This window comes from Simochromis diagramma, unplaced genomic scaffold (assembly GCF_900408965.1).
Source record: "Simochromis diagramma unplaced genomic scaffold, fSimDia1.1 OVJJ01000005.1, whole genome shotgun sequence".
Taxonomy (NCBI): domain Eukaryota; kingdom Metazoa; phylum Chordata; class Actinopteri; order Cichliformes; family Cichlidae; genus Simochromis; species Simochromis diagramma.
In genome coordinates this window covers 1240111-1255163 of record NW_024387097.1, presented here as the reverse complement: position 1 = coordinate 1255163, position 15053 = coordinate 1240111, and the positions used below count along the sequence as shown (strand labels likewise).

Genomic DNA, 15053 nt, shown 5'->3' with positions numbered 1-15053 from the left:
GGAGATTTACTTTCCTGGATGATTGCACGTGCATCAAGACTTTTCAAAATAAACTGAATCACGTGAAAGATTATTTACGGATGAGAAGTAAAAAAGAGTAAAAAAGAGCCGCCAGGTGCTAAAAAATAAACCTTAGACTCAAACGTTAGAACAGGCTTTTCCCCGCAGCACGCCGTGTAATAAATATGGCTTATGTCTAAAAATGTATAGTTTCATGCATCGGTTAAAACACTCGACTCCGGGTGAAGGACGCGCAGCTGGAAACACTTCAGGCAAGTCGAGCTGCCCGAGATTCACAGAATTTACAGGAAATGTTACATTTTTGCGATTTATATCGGGATATGAGATTTTGGTCATATCGCACAGCCCTACCTTCACAATTACTATGTAAGTAATTCAAATCAACACGTTGATATTCTTAAATAAAGTTGCTGGGGCAAAATATCAGTCACAAATCTCAAAAGTTTCTCTTCCCATCTTCATTTTTCCTCCATGGATAGATGACTCAAATAGTTTTGGATCAACACGGGTGCAAAAAAGAAAAAAGCAGCTCTTTTTGTCCTGTAGTACTGCAGACTGTCCAGTATTGGCGTCTTTATGGAGGAATCTTTTGCCCTCCAGCAGCAGTATTAGTAGTAGCAGGAAGCACAGCAGTGCAGTGTGGCTGTGAGCTTTTTGTCACAAGTTTTGATGTTCAATTTGACCTGTTCAGCCTTTATACTAGAGATGGCACCGTACCACTTTTTTATGTTTGATACCGACACTGTATATCAGATTGGTCCATCTCTACTATAACCCCACTTTTTATCTTGTGTCAGCTTGCATGGTCTCCCTTCCTTAGTGGCAGACTGTTGAATTGGGTGGTCTTTATGGTCTCTAAAATTATATTGGTTTGCAGAATAAACTGATCACTTACTATATGCCCAACCATTGTAATCTGAACACCGAATGAAAACAAAATCTAATACATAGACAAGACAGTTCACTCAGTGAATAGTTTGCTATTAGAGTAGACACAGATGAGTATGCAGACCAGGGGCTGTTTGTCCACCTCAGGTCACTGAGTTTCAGAGCTTCTGCTTCTCTGATGGAAGGATATTCAGATCAGTGTCTTTCCAGAAATAATGTTTAAATCCACTTTGGTTAACTGACTGAAATGAGATCAACTAGTTAAAACAACAACAACAACAACAGCATTTTCTAATGGATGGGTTGTAATGTATTACAAGTTAATTTGGTTATTGTGTCGTTAATGTTAATGTGTTCACAGTTGCTACTTAGTTAAATCAGAGATTCTCTCACAGTGCAGCATTTCAATTCCTGAATGAATCATTAATGGACTGCAAGGCTCCAAATCTTGTCACAACTATCTCACTTACCTACCTGTGATTGGCTGAGGGCATACAGCGGGTAGGCTAGTGTGTGTGTGTGTGTGTGTGTGTGTGTGTGTGTGTGTGTGTGTGTGTGTGTGTGTGTGTGTGTGGCCTGTGGAATTCAAATAGAGACCCATTGCTGCATCATGTTGCACATATATGAAATCTATAAATGATGTTTTGATTTAATGATTACTGGTTTAAACATTGTAACAAGTGTGAAAGATGAATGGACTGGCATTTAAATAAAGCTTTTCTACCTGAGCACTCAAACTATCCACTGCCAGTAAATCAGGTATCTCACCAGCAGGGGGCAAAATGGAGGAAAGATAATGTCATCTGAATTATTTAATATAGTTTTAGCTTGTATTGAAATGATGGGTGGGAAAGTTGTTGTTTCTAATAGTGCAGAGTCTGTTCAACATTACGTGCTTGGAGGTGACTGCTGTGAATTGGTGCTATATATATGTTGCTAAAACAAAAGAACACTTTTTAATCAAAGTAAAGCATGAAGTGAATTAAACTTCCAGGATAGTGACCCAGTCAGATCAGTAGCAGAGGGAACTGTTCACCAGTTTCAGCTGCTTTGGAGTTAATGAAATTAACAACAGGTGCACTACAGAGGCAACAGTGATACAACCTCAAAACCTGAAATAGTTTAGCAGGTTGCAGCCACTGACACTTTACCCACCTTTCTCTTTTCTGACTCTTTTTTTCGTGCTTGGTTAGGGTCAGTGTCCCTACTCCTAGTATGAGGTGATACCTGAACCCTACAGAACCTAAACCGTCCTTGTGCAAGGAACAACAGCATGAGCATCGCCACAGCCCTGCAGGATGACCTCTCGCAGGCCACTGGTGTGAATAACTCAGAAACAGAATCCATGGTAAATGGTAAATGGACTGATTCGTATATAGCGCTTTTCTACTCTCCCGGAGTACTCAAAGCGCTCTATACAACATGCCTGGTTCCCATCAGTCCAGTGAACCTTACTTTTAGCCAAATAAAGATCTTAACTCTGCGATTACTGTTTGGGTTTTGTCTGCCTTTGAGTCCTCCATTCAGCTTTGATGGCCACGGCTCATAAAGGCTGAGCACAGCTGTTCATGTGTTGATTCCAAGGAAAGAACGTTTCTTTAAACTCTGTTTATTATTCTGACTATTCTGCCTCCAAACTTTTCTTCTGTAAGTCTTTGTTTACTAACAACACAGATTGATCTGAATATCCTGTCTTTCCTAAAGGTGAACCTGAACATGGAAGGAGGTCGATCTCTGGGTCTAATGATCAGGGGTGGTGCTGAGTATGGACTGGGCATATACATTACTGGAGTGGACCCTGGATCTGCTGCAGACATTGGTGGACTAAAGGTAGCCTGTCTCATCTGTCCTTCAGAGCATTGCTGTGTTACACCACAACACAATACAAACCCACACTGCACTCCCACTACTGCAGGTATATAAAAATCAAGCGCCGAGCCTTTCAGTCTGCTTTACAAACATCTGTGAAAGAGTTTAGTGAATGTGATGCAGTAAGATGGTGTCTGTAAACTCCCTCTGTAAGCAGTGGGATCAGTATCATCTCTGAATGTTATGTTAGTGGTAACTGTTCATTCACTGCTGGGCCCGCGTCCTCATTTGAGGAGCTTGTAGAACTGGGGGAACATGTATAGATGAGAACCGAAAGGAGCATGTTTGGAGGCGTGGTCCCGCTCCTGAGATTCAGGAAGAAGGAACACAAGAAGCTGGAGAAATACCAAGGGCTCAGAGAAGAGCTCGAGAGGATGTGGAGGGTGAAGGTAACGGTGGTCCCCGTGGTAATCGGAGCACTCGGTGCGGTGACTCCCAAGCTAGGCGAGTGGCTCCAGCAGATCCCGGGAATAACATCGGAGATCTCTGTCCAGAAGAGCGCAGTCCTGGGAACAGCTGAGATACTGCAGGACCCTCAAGCTCCCAGGCCTCTAATAGAGGACCCGAGCTTGAAGGATAAACCGCCCGCAGGGGCGAGTGGGGAATTTTATTTTTATATATATGTTCCAGGTCGCTGTGTGCTTTCAGGTCAGTCTTCTGACTCAGGCCTTTTCAACCTGCCTGAGGGGGGGAGAACAGAAACTGCTTCCTGCCTGTGAACAACATGGCTTTCTTGATGTTGTCACACCACGTCTGACTATGAGATAAAAATAAAGCAGCATTCTAGATTATGTGTTGAAATAATTGGGACAGCTAAAAACAAGAGAAAAAGCCAAATTTAAAACTAAACTTTTCAAAGAAGCATGGTGGGAGATATTGCTGCACTACTTTAACAGAGAGATAAAGAGCTATTTTTGGGACTGGCATACTTTACACACTATGAAAAAAAGTGTTAAAGCCACAACAACAGAGAGGATGTTGATAAAGGTATGAAGAAGCTCCGTCCTCACTGTCGAGATAAGGCTCATTCATTGATACTCTGCAGTGATTCATTGATTGTGTAACAAGCTGCTAGTGTGTGTGGATCTGTGTGTGTCTGCTGTGCTGGTCACGCAGCAGCCGACTGCGTGATCCTGCAGTTATAGTGGGATCAGCAGCTGGATTATGGCGCTGGCACAGCTGGCAGCCTTAACCCAATTTCCCTCAGGATGAATAAAGTATGATCAATCAATCAATCGATAACCTTTCCTTCCTCCTCTTTGTGCATCCATCCTTCGTCCCTGTCAGAAATTGTTTTTGCAGTTAATAAGATGGAGGCTTGGCTAGTGAACTGGATCACATGGCATATACAGCTAGTGGCCACCAGAGGCAGCGTAGCCTCGGATACTGTTTAAACTTGTGGTTTTCAGACTAGCAGAGTCGTCATCACAGCTCCATATGAAAGGACCTGGCTCATTTATATGTGTGTATATGTGTATTTATATGTGTGACCGATTGTGTCGCCTGTTCGTTATTTTACATATGCATTAGAAAGTGATAGAAATCTACTTAACCCTTGTATGGTGGTCTGTGAGACCCATGCCAAGTGGAGGCCGCTGCCCCTTTAGGCAGTATATACCATCAAAACCTGCAAAATATGGCATAAAGATATTTACACTTGATTATAACTGATTTTATTTTATTTTTTCTAACATTTTATTAAAAAAATGAGAAGCACATTAATTCATAAATGTGACCGAACAAAGGTGAAGGGAAAAATTAACCATGTTTGCTGTTCACATGGCTCGTAATTGGGATGAAGTAAACGTCTGTTGAGTAATTTAACATAAAATTGTTTGATAGTGTTAATTGGAAAGCCAAAACTCTAGCGGGTCCACCAGACCCATGAACACTGGCTGAGTAACAAAAACACCACACAAGGGTTAAATTCATTCAGTTAGAGTCACTTTTCTGACCCTGGAAAACAAATATTAAAAGACAATTCAAAATGTAAGTATTTGTATTGTTAAATAAATGAACAGTTTTTATAATTTCAAATTTGCATCAGAATAATGAAACATAACGTTTTCTAGTCTCTTTGCTCAAACTCAGCATCTAATGCCGTGACTTCATCTTCACCCTTTGTCCTGCAGGAGGTCTGATTGTGTTTGTGGATACACAGAATAACTGACTGTTGTACTATAAACTACTAGCAGTATATGGACAGAAGTACATGTTGCAAAGCTGTTGTTGGTATTTGTTTTGTTTCGCTTCCAGTACAGACACAGTGTATATGTCACTGTGGGTGCCTAACATCACTCAGTGAATATTAGGTGTAAATTCAAACCATTAGCAACTGTTGGACAGTCACACAGTGCTTCTCCGTAACGTTTTGCCAGCTCATTCAACAGTGATGGAAACTATTAGTGATTTGAATTCTGGCTCTTTTAATAAGAGAGCTGCTTCTTATGGCTCAGTGAGTCGGCTCTGTTGGCTCCCAAGCAGCTCTTCAGATCAATTTATTACAAAGGATTTAAGCCATTCGATCCCTATACAACCGTTGCAAGAGCTTGGTTCGCATTGCCGGCAATAAGTCGGACTCGTTCCCGGTGGGTGATGGGCTCCGCCAGGGCTGCCCTTTGTCTCCGGTTCTGTTCATAATTTTTATGGACAGGATTTCTAGGCGCAGCCAAGTGGCGGAGGGCTTTCGCTTTGGTGGCCTCAGAATCTCATCTCTGCTTTTTGCGGATGATGTGGTTCTGTTGGCTTCATCGGGTGAGGGCCTCCAGCTCGCACTGGAACGGTTCGCAGCCGAGTGTGAAGCAGCGGGAATGAGGATCAGCACCTCCAAATCTGAGGCCATGGTTCTCAGCCGGAAAAGGGTGGAGTGCCCACTCCGGGTCGGGGATGAGTTCCTGCCCCAAGTGGAGGAGTTCAAGTATCTCGGGGTCTTGTTCGCGAGTGATGGGAGAAGGGAGCCGGAGATCGACAGACGGATTGGGGCTGCAGCTGCAGTAATGCGGACGCTGCACCGGTCCGTCGTGGTGAAGAGGGAGCTGAGTGTAAAAGCGAAGCTCTCAATTTACCGGTCGATCTACGTCCCTACCCTCACCTATGGCCACGAGCTGTGGGTAGTGACCGAAAGAACGAGATCGCGGATGCAAGCGGCGGAAATGAGCTTCCTCCGAAGGGTGGCTGGCCTCTCCCTTAGAGATAGGGTGAGAAGTTCAGCCATCCGGGAGGGGCTCAGAGTAGAGCAGCTGCTGCTCCACATCGAAAGGAGCCAGCTGAGGTGGTTTGGGCATCTGACAAGGATGCCTCCTGGGCGCCTCCTGGGTGAGGTGTTCCAGGCATGTCCCATAGGGAGGAGGCCCCGGGGCAGACCCAGGACACGCTGGAGAGATTATATCTCTCGGCTGGCCTGGGAACGCCTTGGTGTTCCCCCGGATAAGCTGGAGGAGGTGGCTGGGGAGAGGGAGGTCTGGGCTTCTTTGCTTAGGCTGCTGCCCCCGCGACCCGGCCCCGGACAAAGCGGATGAAGATGGATGGATGGATGGATTTAAGTAAATGTTTGTATAAAATAAATGACTAATGTACAAACCACATATTATAACGAATGTTATTATTTATATGAGTTATGACACTAAACATGGAACAGAGTGCTGGGGAAAAGAAATAGTACAAAACAAAGACCCATCTCAAAGTGACAAAAGATTCAGTCTCTGATCGTATCTTTAATATTTATACGCTTTTAACTATTTACAGTAAAACAGAATCACATTACAAAATATGCATTTAAATCTGTAAAACAAATAAAACAGCAGGTAACAGATTTAGCTGTTAGTGACGATTGGCATTAAGAAAAGCCGTGCGCCTCAGCTTTGAGGGGTTAATCGTGGTTCTTCTCTGTTTTAAAGGAGATAAAACAGAGGGGACTGATACCACGCACAGTCTTCATGTCAGTGTAAGACGTGGATGGATTGTAGCCTTGGGCTCAGCGGGTCAGTGGAATAGAAGCCCCTCACGCGTTGCATCAGCTGAGGGATTCCTTCTCTTAGTGTCTCCAGTTGAACCTCCAAACATTAGAAGCTTGTGACTCCTCTTGCTCCTCTGTTGCCTCCTCTCCTCCTGGCAGTGGAGTTGGCTGGCTGTATTTTACTGTTGCTGCAGTTATTCTCAGAAAGCTTTCATCAGCTGCTCTGTTTTCATTAAAGGTCACATTTTTCCCCTTTCTTGGGTCAAGCATGGTGGTTGTTGTTATATTCTCTTAAAACTTATTTCCACTCATGTCTGCTCTGCCTTTCATAGCAATGATGCAACAAAAACAAATAGAAGTTGTCTAATAATAACAATAATAAAACATTTGTACACCTGTCTGCACTGCTGTGTTCAAACAGTGCATGGCTGCAGTGTCTCCCAAAGATCATCAGTGCATTCATAACAGCCAGCGCAGAGATGAGTGGATCCATGTTTGAGAATATGAAACGTTGAGTTCCTGCTTGTAATACACTCCTGTTTGAGTGACTGAGGCATGCCCATGTGTCGTTCCCCTGTGACTGCTGTGCTCCCACAGTGGGCTTCATCACCGTCAGAACGTCTCTTACAAAAAGATGAAGGATGTACAAGTAATGCAGGATGTTTGTTGCTTAAGGTATCATGTTAGCTGCATTGTCAGTACCACTGCACTGTTTTCCTCAGCCCACTCTGCCATTTTGAGCAGCAGCTCTGCTAAGTTCCCAGAAATGTGTCTCTCACTGGACTCAAAACAGTCCACAGGACATGACACCAAGTGGGATGTAACTGACATGAGTGTTGGTTCAGGATGTCCAACACTCAGCTGCAGGGAAGCTGATGTGGCTTTTCTAACTCTGTCATGCAGTGAAGTATGTTCCCAGTTATACAGGCTCGGGATCATTTTACTGTTCCATCCTGTGAGGCTGTGGGAGTGTGTGGGTGCTGCTCTCTCTCAGTCTCCTGCACCTGCTCAGCCCTCATATGTTATGTAGGTTAGGGGAGAACTGTGTGGTGTGGGTTGTCTGTCTCTTTGTCCTTGCACTGCTGTCCAGGGAGGGGAGGTCCTGTGGCGTGATGCTCCGTGCTGCAGTTTGGAGTTCTGGGATCGGGGGTTGTTGTTGCCTTAGTGTGGGCTTGTGGGCCTCATCAGCAGTGAGGGTGGCAGTAGTAGGCCGCAGGGCTGTATTTGTTCTTGTTGTTTGTTCTTTCTTCTGCCTCACTGCAAAAACTCAAAATCTTACCAAGTATATTTGTCTAATTTCTAGTCAAACATATCTCACCACACCTAAAATACACAGTCAGCTACATAGTAACGTTTCAGTGACATATATGAGCTTGTTTTTATGAGCTTGTTTTTAGACGGTGCATCTTGGATCTGGAGAATTTTCACTTGTTCCATTGGCAGATTTTTTTCACTTAATACAAGATATTTTTGCTTGAAATGAGTAAAAAAAATCTGCCATTACTTCTATAATAGACTGTAATTCATTATTATCAGGATCTTGCTGACCTTATAGCACCCTATCACCCCATTAGAGCACTTCACTCTCACACTCCAGGCTGACTTGTTGTTCCTAAGATCAGGCTTCAAACTTCTCTTTTTGCTAAAGCATATAGTCAGTGCTGGACCAGGTGACCCTGAATCCTCCCTTAGTTATGCTGCGATAGGTGTAGGCTGCTGGGGGATTCCCATGATGCACTGGGTGTTTCTTCTTCACTCACTATGTGTTAATAATAATAATAATAATAATAATAATGGATTGGATTTATATAGCGCTTTTCAAGGCACCCAAAGCGCTTTACAATACCACTATTCATTCACTCTCACATTCACACACTGGTGGAGGCAGCTACGGTTGTAGCCACAGCTGCCCTGGGGCAGACTGACAGAAGCGAGGCCGCCATATCGCGCCATCAGCCCCTCTGACCAACACCAGTAGGCGGCAGGTGAAGTGTCTTGCCCAAGGAATCAGGACAGAGAGCCCGGGGATCGAACCGGCGACCTTCCGGTTACAGATGCGCTTCCCAACCCCCTGAAATTCGCCCATAGATAGAGTCCTCTCTGCGCTGAATCATTTCTTATTATTAATCAGAGACACACTGTGGCTCTCTTCCACAGCATGTCTTTGATCCTGTCTTCTTCCCCTCAGAGGGGGTCATATGATTGTTGGGTTTTCTCTGTATGTATTATTGTTGGGTCGACCTTACAATATAAAGCGCCTTGAGGCGACTGTTGTTGTGATTTGGTGCTGTGTAAATAAAACTGAATTGAATTGAAAAAATAGTCAGAATACAAGTATGTAACACATGTACATACATGTAACACATGTATGTACATGTGTTACATACTTGTACCTAGTGGTACAAGTACCCACTAGGCCTTTTCTATCGTGGGTCCTAAATGATGGAATAATTTGCGCGTGCACGTTAGAGAGCCCTCTCCACTTTTAAATCGCGTCTTAAAACCCATTTTTATTTGTTGGCTTTTAACCTCAGTGAGACTTAGTTTCTCTTGTAATGAAATTAGTTATTTAATTAATTATTTTACTTTTTCTTTTCTTTTGCTTTTATTTATATCTTCCATCCATCCATTTGCTTCCGCTTATCCTTTTCAGGGTCGCGGGGGTGCTGGAGCCTATCCCAGCTGTCATAGGGCGAGAGGTGGGGTACATCCTGGACAGGTCGCCAGTCTGTCGCAGGGCCAACACTATTTATATCTTATGTCATTTTATTATATAGTTCCTATGTACAGCACTTTGTGTCAGCTGTGGTTGTTTTAAAGTGCTTTATAAATGAAGGTGATGATGATGAAGAACAGAGAACTTTGTTTCAGATGCCTTTTGCCAAACCTTTTGCTGACAGGTGGGCAGATGGCCACCTCTATGAAGACTCCTGAGGGTCCCAGCTTTGTTCCATTTATGGACGTCTGTGAATGCTTCTCTACATGCTTTTTGTTTTTTGAAGAAATTTGCAAGAATTTCAGGCAAATTTCTTCACTTTGTAATTATGGCAAAAATGTTACACACATTATGTTGTGTGTAGAAAATTTGAGGTGAAAAATGAATTACATTTATTTTGGGTTGTAAAATGACAAAATGTGGAACAGGTGAAGCGCTGTGAATACTTCCCAGATGCAGGCGTGTAGGAACTATGTACAGAAGGTGTTATGAGACATAGATAAGCATGTAGTGCATAACCAGAGTTCTCTGTTGCAGGTGGGTGATCAGATATTGGAAGTCAACGGTCAGAGCTTTGTGACCATCTCCCACGATGAGGCGGTTCATATCCTAAAAACAGGGTACAACTTGCTGATGAACGTGAGGGATGTTGCCCGTCTACCTCACGCATGCACAGTGGTGGATGAGCCAAAATGTATCAGCGGTCGGGGAATAATCGAGTCCAGTGCGCCTGCTAACCCCAGTTCTGTCCCCAACACCACTATCAGCAGTGGCATCCATGGTAGTGGCAGTTCCAGTAACTGTTGTACAAGGTAAGTATATGAGAGCGATTGAGAATGATTATTAGAAATGTGAATACTTGTCCCTGTGTGGAATTAGAGTGTTTTTAATTGATAACCAGTTTGTTCTTATTTCATCATCTGAAGAGTTCCTTTTAATTGTACTGAGCGCTGGTTTGTGTTAGCGTGTTTGTTTATCCACCTCGAGGAACCAGCAGCCAAAACACTTCTTCTGTTGATACATTTATTTACAAGGCCTTGACTGATTATAAAGCGTCATGTACGTGGATCCCGTTTGTTCAGAAAACCACATGCTGGAAAACAGCTGCAGTCAAGCGAGTACCCTGCTCAGCAGAATACAAAGTTTTATATGAGAATGTGCGTCTGTCTGATTTGTTCAAACTAATGAGGAGAAAGCGTAGTTTACACTTAATTCTCCCTTCACTGGTCCCAACCCAGCCTAATGTTGTTGTAGTGACCATGAAGGCAACCCTGGCTGAGATACTGCATATTATTTTGTCTCACATGGTCCTCATTACCCACCGTATCATAGGACTTAATGCCCCTCCACCTTGAAGCTTCTACACTATCGCCATTTCTAATTAAACTGACAACTAACTTCTTAAGCTGTTATTCACTGTAATGCCTAATATTAGTAACATCACAACCTGCTCCCAGCAGGTAACTACTGTAAAATCTATACAATGTTAAAAATCATGAATGAGCCTTGAGAAATGGAAAGGTTGATTTACCCTTGAAAGTATATATTCCAGCCATGGCGGTGCCACAAGCCATACTCCTAATGCCAGGCCCAGGTTTACACGACTGTGGCAAAGTCATGTAACCCTACAAAACTGGATACATACAACATTTGTATGTATCCAGTATAAAATCTTTGCCAAATCAGACATGAGGTGAGATTTCCTAACAGATCAGTCAGATGGAAACTGTGCTGCTGATGGCTGAAGACACAGGAACAGGGTGCACGTGGAGGCAGCTAGAAAGAAGAAAAGGCAGAAGTGTGGAGGTGATTGTGGGGACTTTTTACCCAATTAACTTGAGTAATTGGGCTTTTTTGTACTAATGGCTAATACTTTTCATGCAATAGTAATATGTCACAGTTTGAACATTATGTGTAAAAACATTTAAAAACGTGTTTTACATGTTCTGATGGGGTTAGATTTGCAAATCATTGCATATTTACATTTTCCACAGTGTTCCAATTTTTATGAATTTGGGGTGGTAATAGATGTGACGAGACATTTTTAGTTCATATGTGGTTAACATTATGGAAGTGCATGTAACCCAAACCACAAACCAACCTGAGCTCTCACTATAATTCTTCATGGGAAACACATGAGGAAGTGCAGCGTCACGACAGAGAAGAAGATTACGGAGACTCTCAGCTCGTCACTTCATGATGATGTTGTTGACGTTGTGGTTTTTAACAAGTTGACTGTGTTGGTCTCAGTCCAATTATAAGCATAACTAATCATTTGTGTGTTTACTTTTTAAATATGCTAAGCATTGTTTGTTGTTTGTTGTGTTCTTTCTTGCAGACCATCTTCAGCCAGAGCTACACCTGTATTAGGAAAGGTAAGAATGGCAGCTTTGCATTACTGCCTATTGTAAACACTGTCTACCTGAAATTGTACACTGCTTCACTGAAGCATTGCGTACGCATACATCCTATTTCTCCATCCAAACAAGGAAAACAGCACACTGGAAATGCTACCGAAATTTCAAGATGTCCCAGCCAGAAGTAGAAAGATCACAACAATGTTTTTGTTATTCTCTAAGGTCTTTTGTTTCACTCATTTATGAATTTGTAAAATTATTTTACTGCAAAAGTGGTTAAATGAACTGTAGAAAAGCTGTCTTAAATTAAAAACAAACAAACTGCAGAATAAAGCCAAGCCAAATAGAACAAATACAACTGAGCTTGTATAATTTCATAATTGAAGCTCTGATTCATCCCGAGTTGAGTGTGACAGTCGAAGATTTTGCTGGAACTTCCTGGACACACCAACCAGGGTTTGTTGGAACAGTCTTGCTGTTCTGTTCACTGGCCTCATCAGGAAGTTTGATCTCAGGCTCGTCTTTCCAGAACATGTTATTGATTATATTATCATCTCACAGTTTAGTGGTGTGAAGCAGTGTGCTTCACTCACTGAAACAGAGTCCCTACTGTATTAACCGGAGCTGCTTTGCCATTGCCAATTAATATGGCTGCGTCTAACCGTCACTCGATTTCAAACAAGTCATTTCATCCATTCTTCAGGAACTCTTTAGAAATTCCTTCACTTCCTGACACCTGGCAGAGCCCCCATTGCACAATGAAGAGGTCCAAGTCAGCTAACCCACAGAGCCACCAAGTGCCCAAGTCCCATGGGAGGGGGGACAACAACTAGTCGGGAGCAGCATAGAGGGAGTCCCCCCCTCCTCAATAACAGTGTCCTAGAGGGACCAAGGCTCAATGAGCTCCAGATGCAGAATCAGAATCGAATTTATTGGCTGGTTCTTGAGAGGTGCAGGTCCTGGATGGAGGGCAGGGGGGCGCCTATATTCTTTTCTGCTGCCCGTGCAGTCCACTGCAGTCTGCTCCTGTCCTGTTCACTGGCTTCTCCATACCAGACTGTGATGGAGGAGCACAGGACAGACTCAATGACTGCAGTGTAGAACTGGATCAGCAGCTCCTGTGGAAGACTGTACCTCCCCAGTCGTCTCAGGAAGTACATCCTCTGCTGGGTCTTTTTGAGCTGTTGGTCTCCCACTTCAGGTCCTGGGAGATGGTGGTACCCAGGAACTTGAAGATCTCCACAGCTGTCTGATATATTTTGAGAGGGAGCAGTGTTGAGGGATGTCTCCTGAAGTCCACTGTCTTCTCTACAGTCTTAAGCATGTTCAGCTCCAGGTTGTGCTGACTGCACCAGAGTACCAGCCGCTCAACTTCCTGTCGATATGCAGACTCCTCACCATCCTCATAGAGTTGTTTTAGTTATGAATGTGAGCCTAATGCTGATGTGGACCATTCCTTCATTAGTTTGTTTTATGTCCTAAGGAAGTGAAATAAAATGCTCCTAAGTTTCATACCATGAAATAGTTATGCAGTGGGCCCATGTATTCAAAACCATTCACTGTTAGATTATCAGTATTACCAAAATGTTTGGAGGTTTCTCTGTTTCATGTTGCTAGTGCTGGTCCATTTGAACCTGAAGCTCCGGCGCATGTGTCAAACAAACATCACACTACTTCACAAGCACTGTGGTCTGGTTCATCTAGCCAGATTCACATGATCAGGGACAAAGCTTCATTCAGTACGTCACTGATTCAGTACCTGATTCAATGTTTATAAGGAAGTGAATCATTGGCAGGATTTGTGGTGTAGTGTGAGAAAGAGAGGAAGGCCTTGCATGGCTTGTTCTTGGGGAGGGGTTTAAGCTTTAAAAGCAGAGTTAATGCTGAGTTCAAGGTGGTGCTGTATGACTGAAGGCTGGGTAGCACCCCACTAGGCATGAGCCTAGCGTTTGGACCTGCTTTAAGTTTGGTTGTACAAGTTTCGTTTTTGTTGTTCGTACCCCCAGCTTGGCTTGTTTTGTAAATAAATGGCACATCGGGTGAAGAGAATCCCTGCCTCCAAGTGTGCTTCCTCCACAGCATCTGCGGCCCCCCTAGGGTCCCTCGTTATTTTCAGTGTACATTATCCAGTTAAGTCACATTATGAGTAGTTTTAAAACCATTTCTTTCTTTCTTTCGATCAGTCCTTGACTTCAAGTTCCAGCCAGCTTTTGATTTTTTCATTTAAGAAATATAACTCAAGAGCATCATCTCAAAAAGTGAACTTAGTGCATTACTTTAATCCAACTAGGAGGAAATCAGGGCATTATTTTCATATTGTCTGTCTGTAGGAGCTGCAAATCCCTCAATCTGTTCAAAATGCTGCTACAAGATTTTAATCCATTCATACATTTTCTCATCTCATGTCATTGTTAAAGCATCTGCACTGCCTCCCAGTGAGGTCTAAGTTACAATTCACAAGTTAAAAAAACCACTTAAAATTAGTGTATGTAAGACATGTTTGGAGTTTCTTTGTTTAAAATGGTTTATGTGGGTTCAATTTGATCTTGTATTAGCACATCACGAAGTGTACGGCACGGTCCAACTAAAATAAACAGCCATAGAAGGCCCTGACATTTAACATTTACCCAAGAAAAACATTCTTTACTCTTAGGTTTGTATAGGTTGTCACACCCTTGAAATAATATTGGCACAACATATTTTACCAAGCGAGATATGATCAGTACTTCTTTTAGTTGCATCCTTTAGAGGTTGCCACAGTGGATCATCTTCCTCCATCTCACCCTTTTCTGTCTTCCTTCACTGAAACCATGAACTTCCACTCTAACCTGCCACTTCACCTTTCTTGTGTATTGTCCATTGCTTTGAATACTCCTTCCATCCTCACCTTTCTGTCTCCCTCTATCCACACACATGTAATCTGTCCACAGACTTTCATTCCTCTTATCTTCATTTTATACCTCCAGTACTCCTCCCTACTCTCGTCACAGATCACAATGTCGTCTGGAAACATCACAGTGCATGGAGACTCCAACCTGACCTTAACTGTCGGTCTGCCCATCACCATTGCAAACAAGACAGGGCTCAGAGCTGATGGTGTAATCCTACCCACACCTCAAACTCATCTGTCCCTCTTTCTGCACACTTCACCACTGTCTTCATATTCTCATGTTCCTAGATCCACACTTAACATAAGCATCTTGCACCATCCTCACGCGAACTGTATGTAGTGCTAAGTCGTGACTTA

At 43.2% G+C, this 15053-nt stretch overlaps 1 protein-coding gene across 3 annotated transcripts in view; it reads left to right on the top strand.

Annotated features, from left to right (window-relative positions):
• Positions 1-15053, top strand: part of LOC120742988 (whirlin-like) — a 60279-nt gene that overhangs the window by 24968 nt on the left and 20258 nt on the right. For all 3 annotated transcript variants that reach the window (XM_040046530.1, XM_040046529.1, XM_040046528.1), the window contains 3 exons: positions 2614-2739; positions 9987-10261; positions 11788-11824. In XM_040046530.1, coding sequence (XP_039902464.1) covers positions 2614-2739; positions 9987-10261; positions 11788-11824 — 438 coding nt within the window. The remainder of the gene's footprint in view (positions 1-2613; positions 2740-9986; positions 10262-11787; positions 11825-15053) is intronic.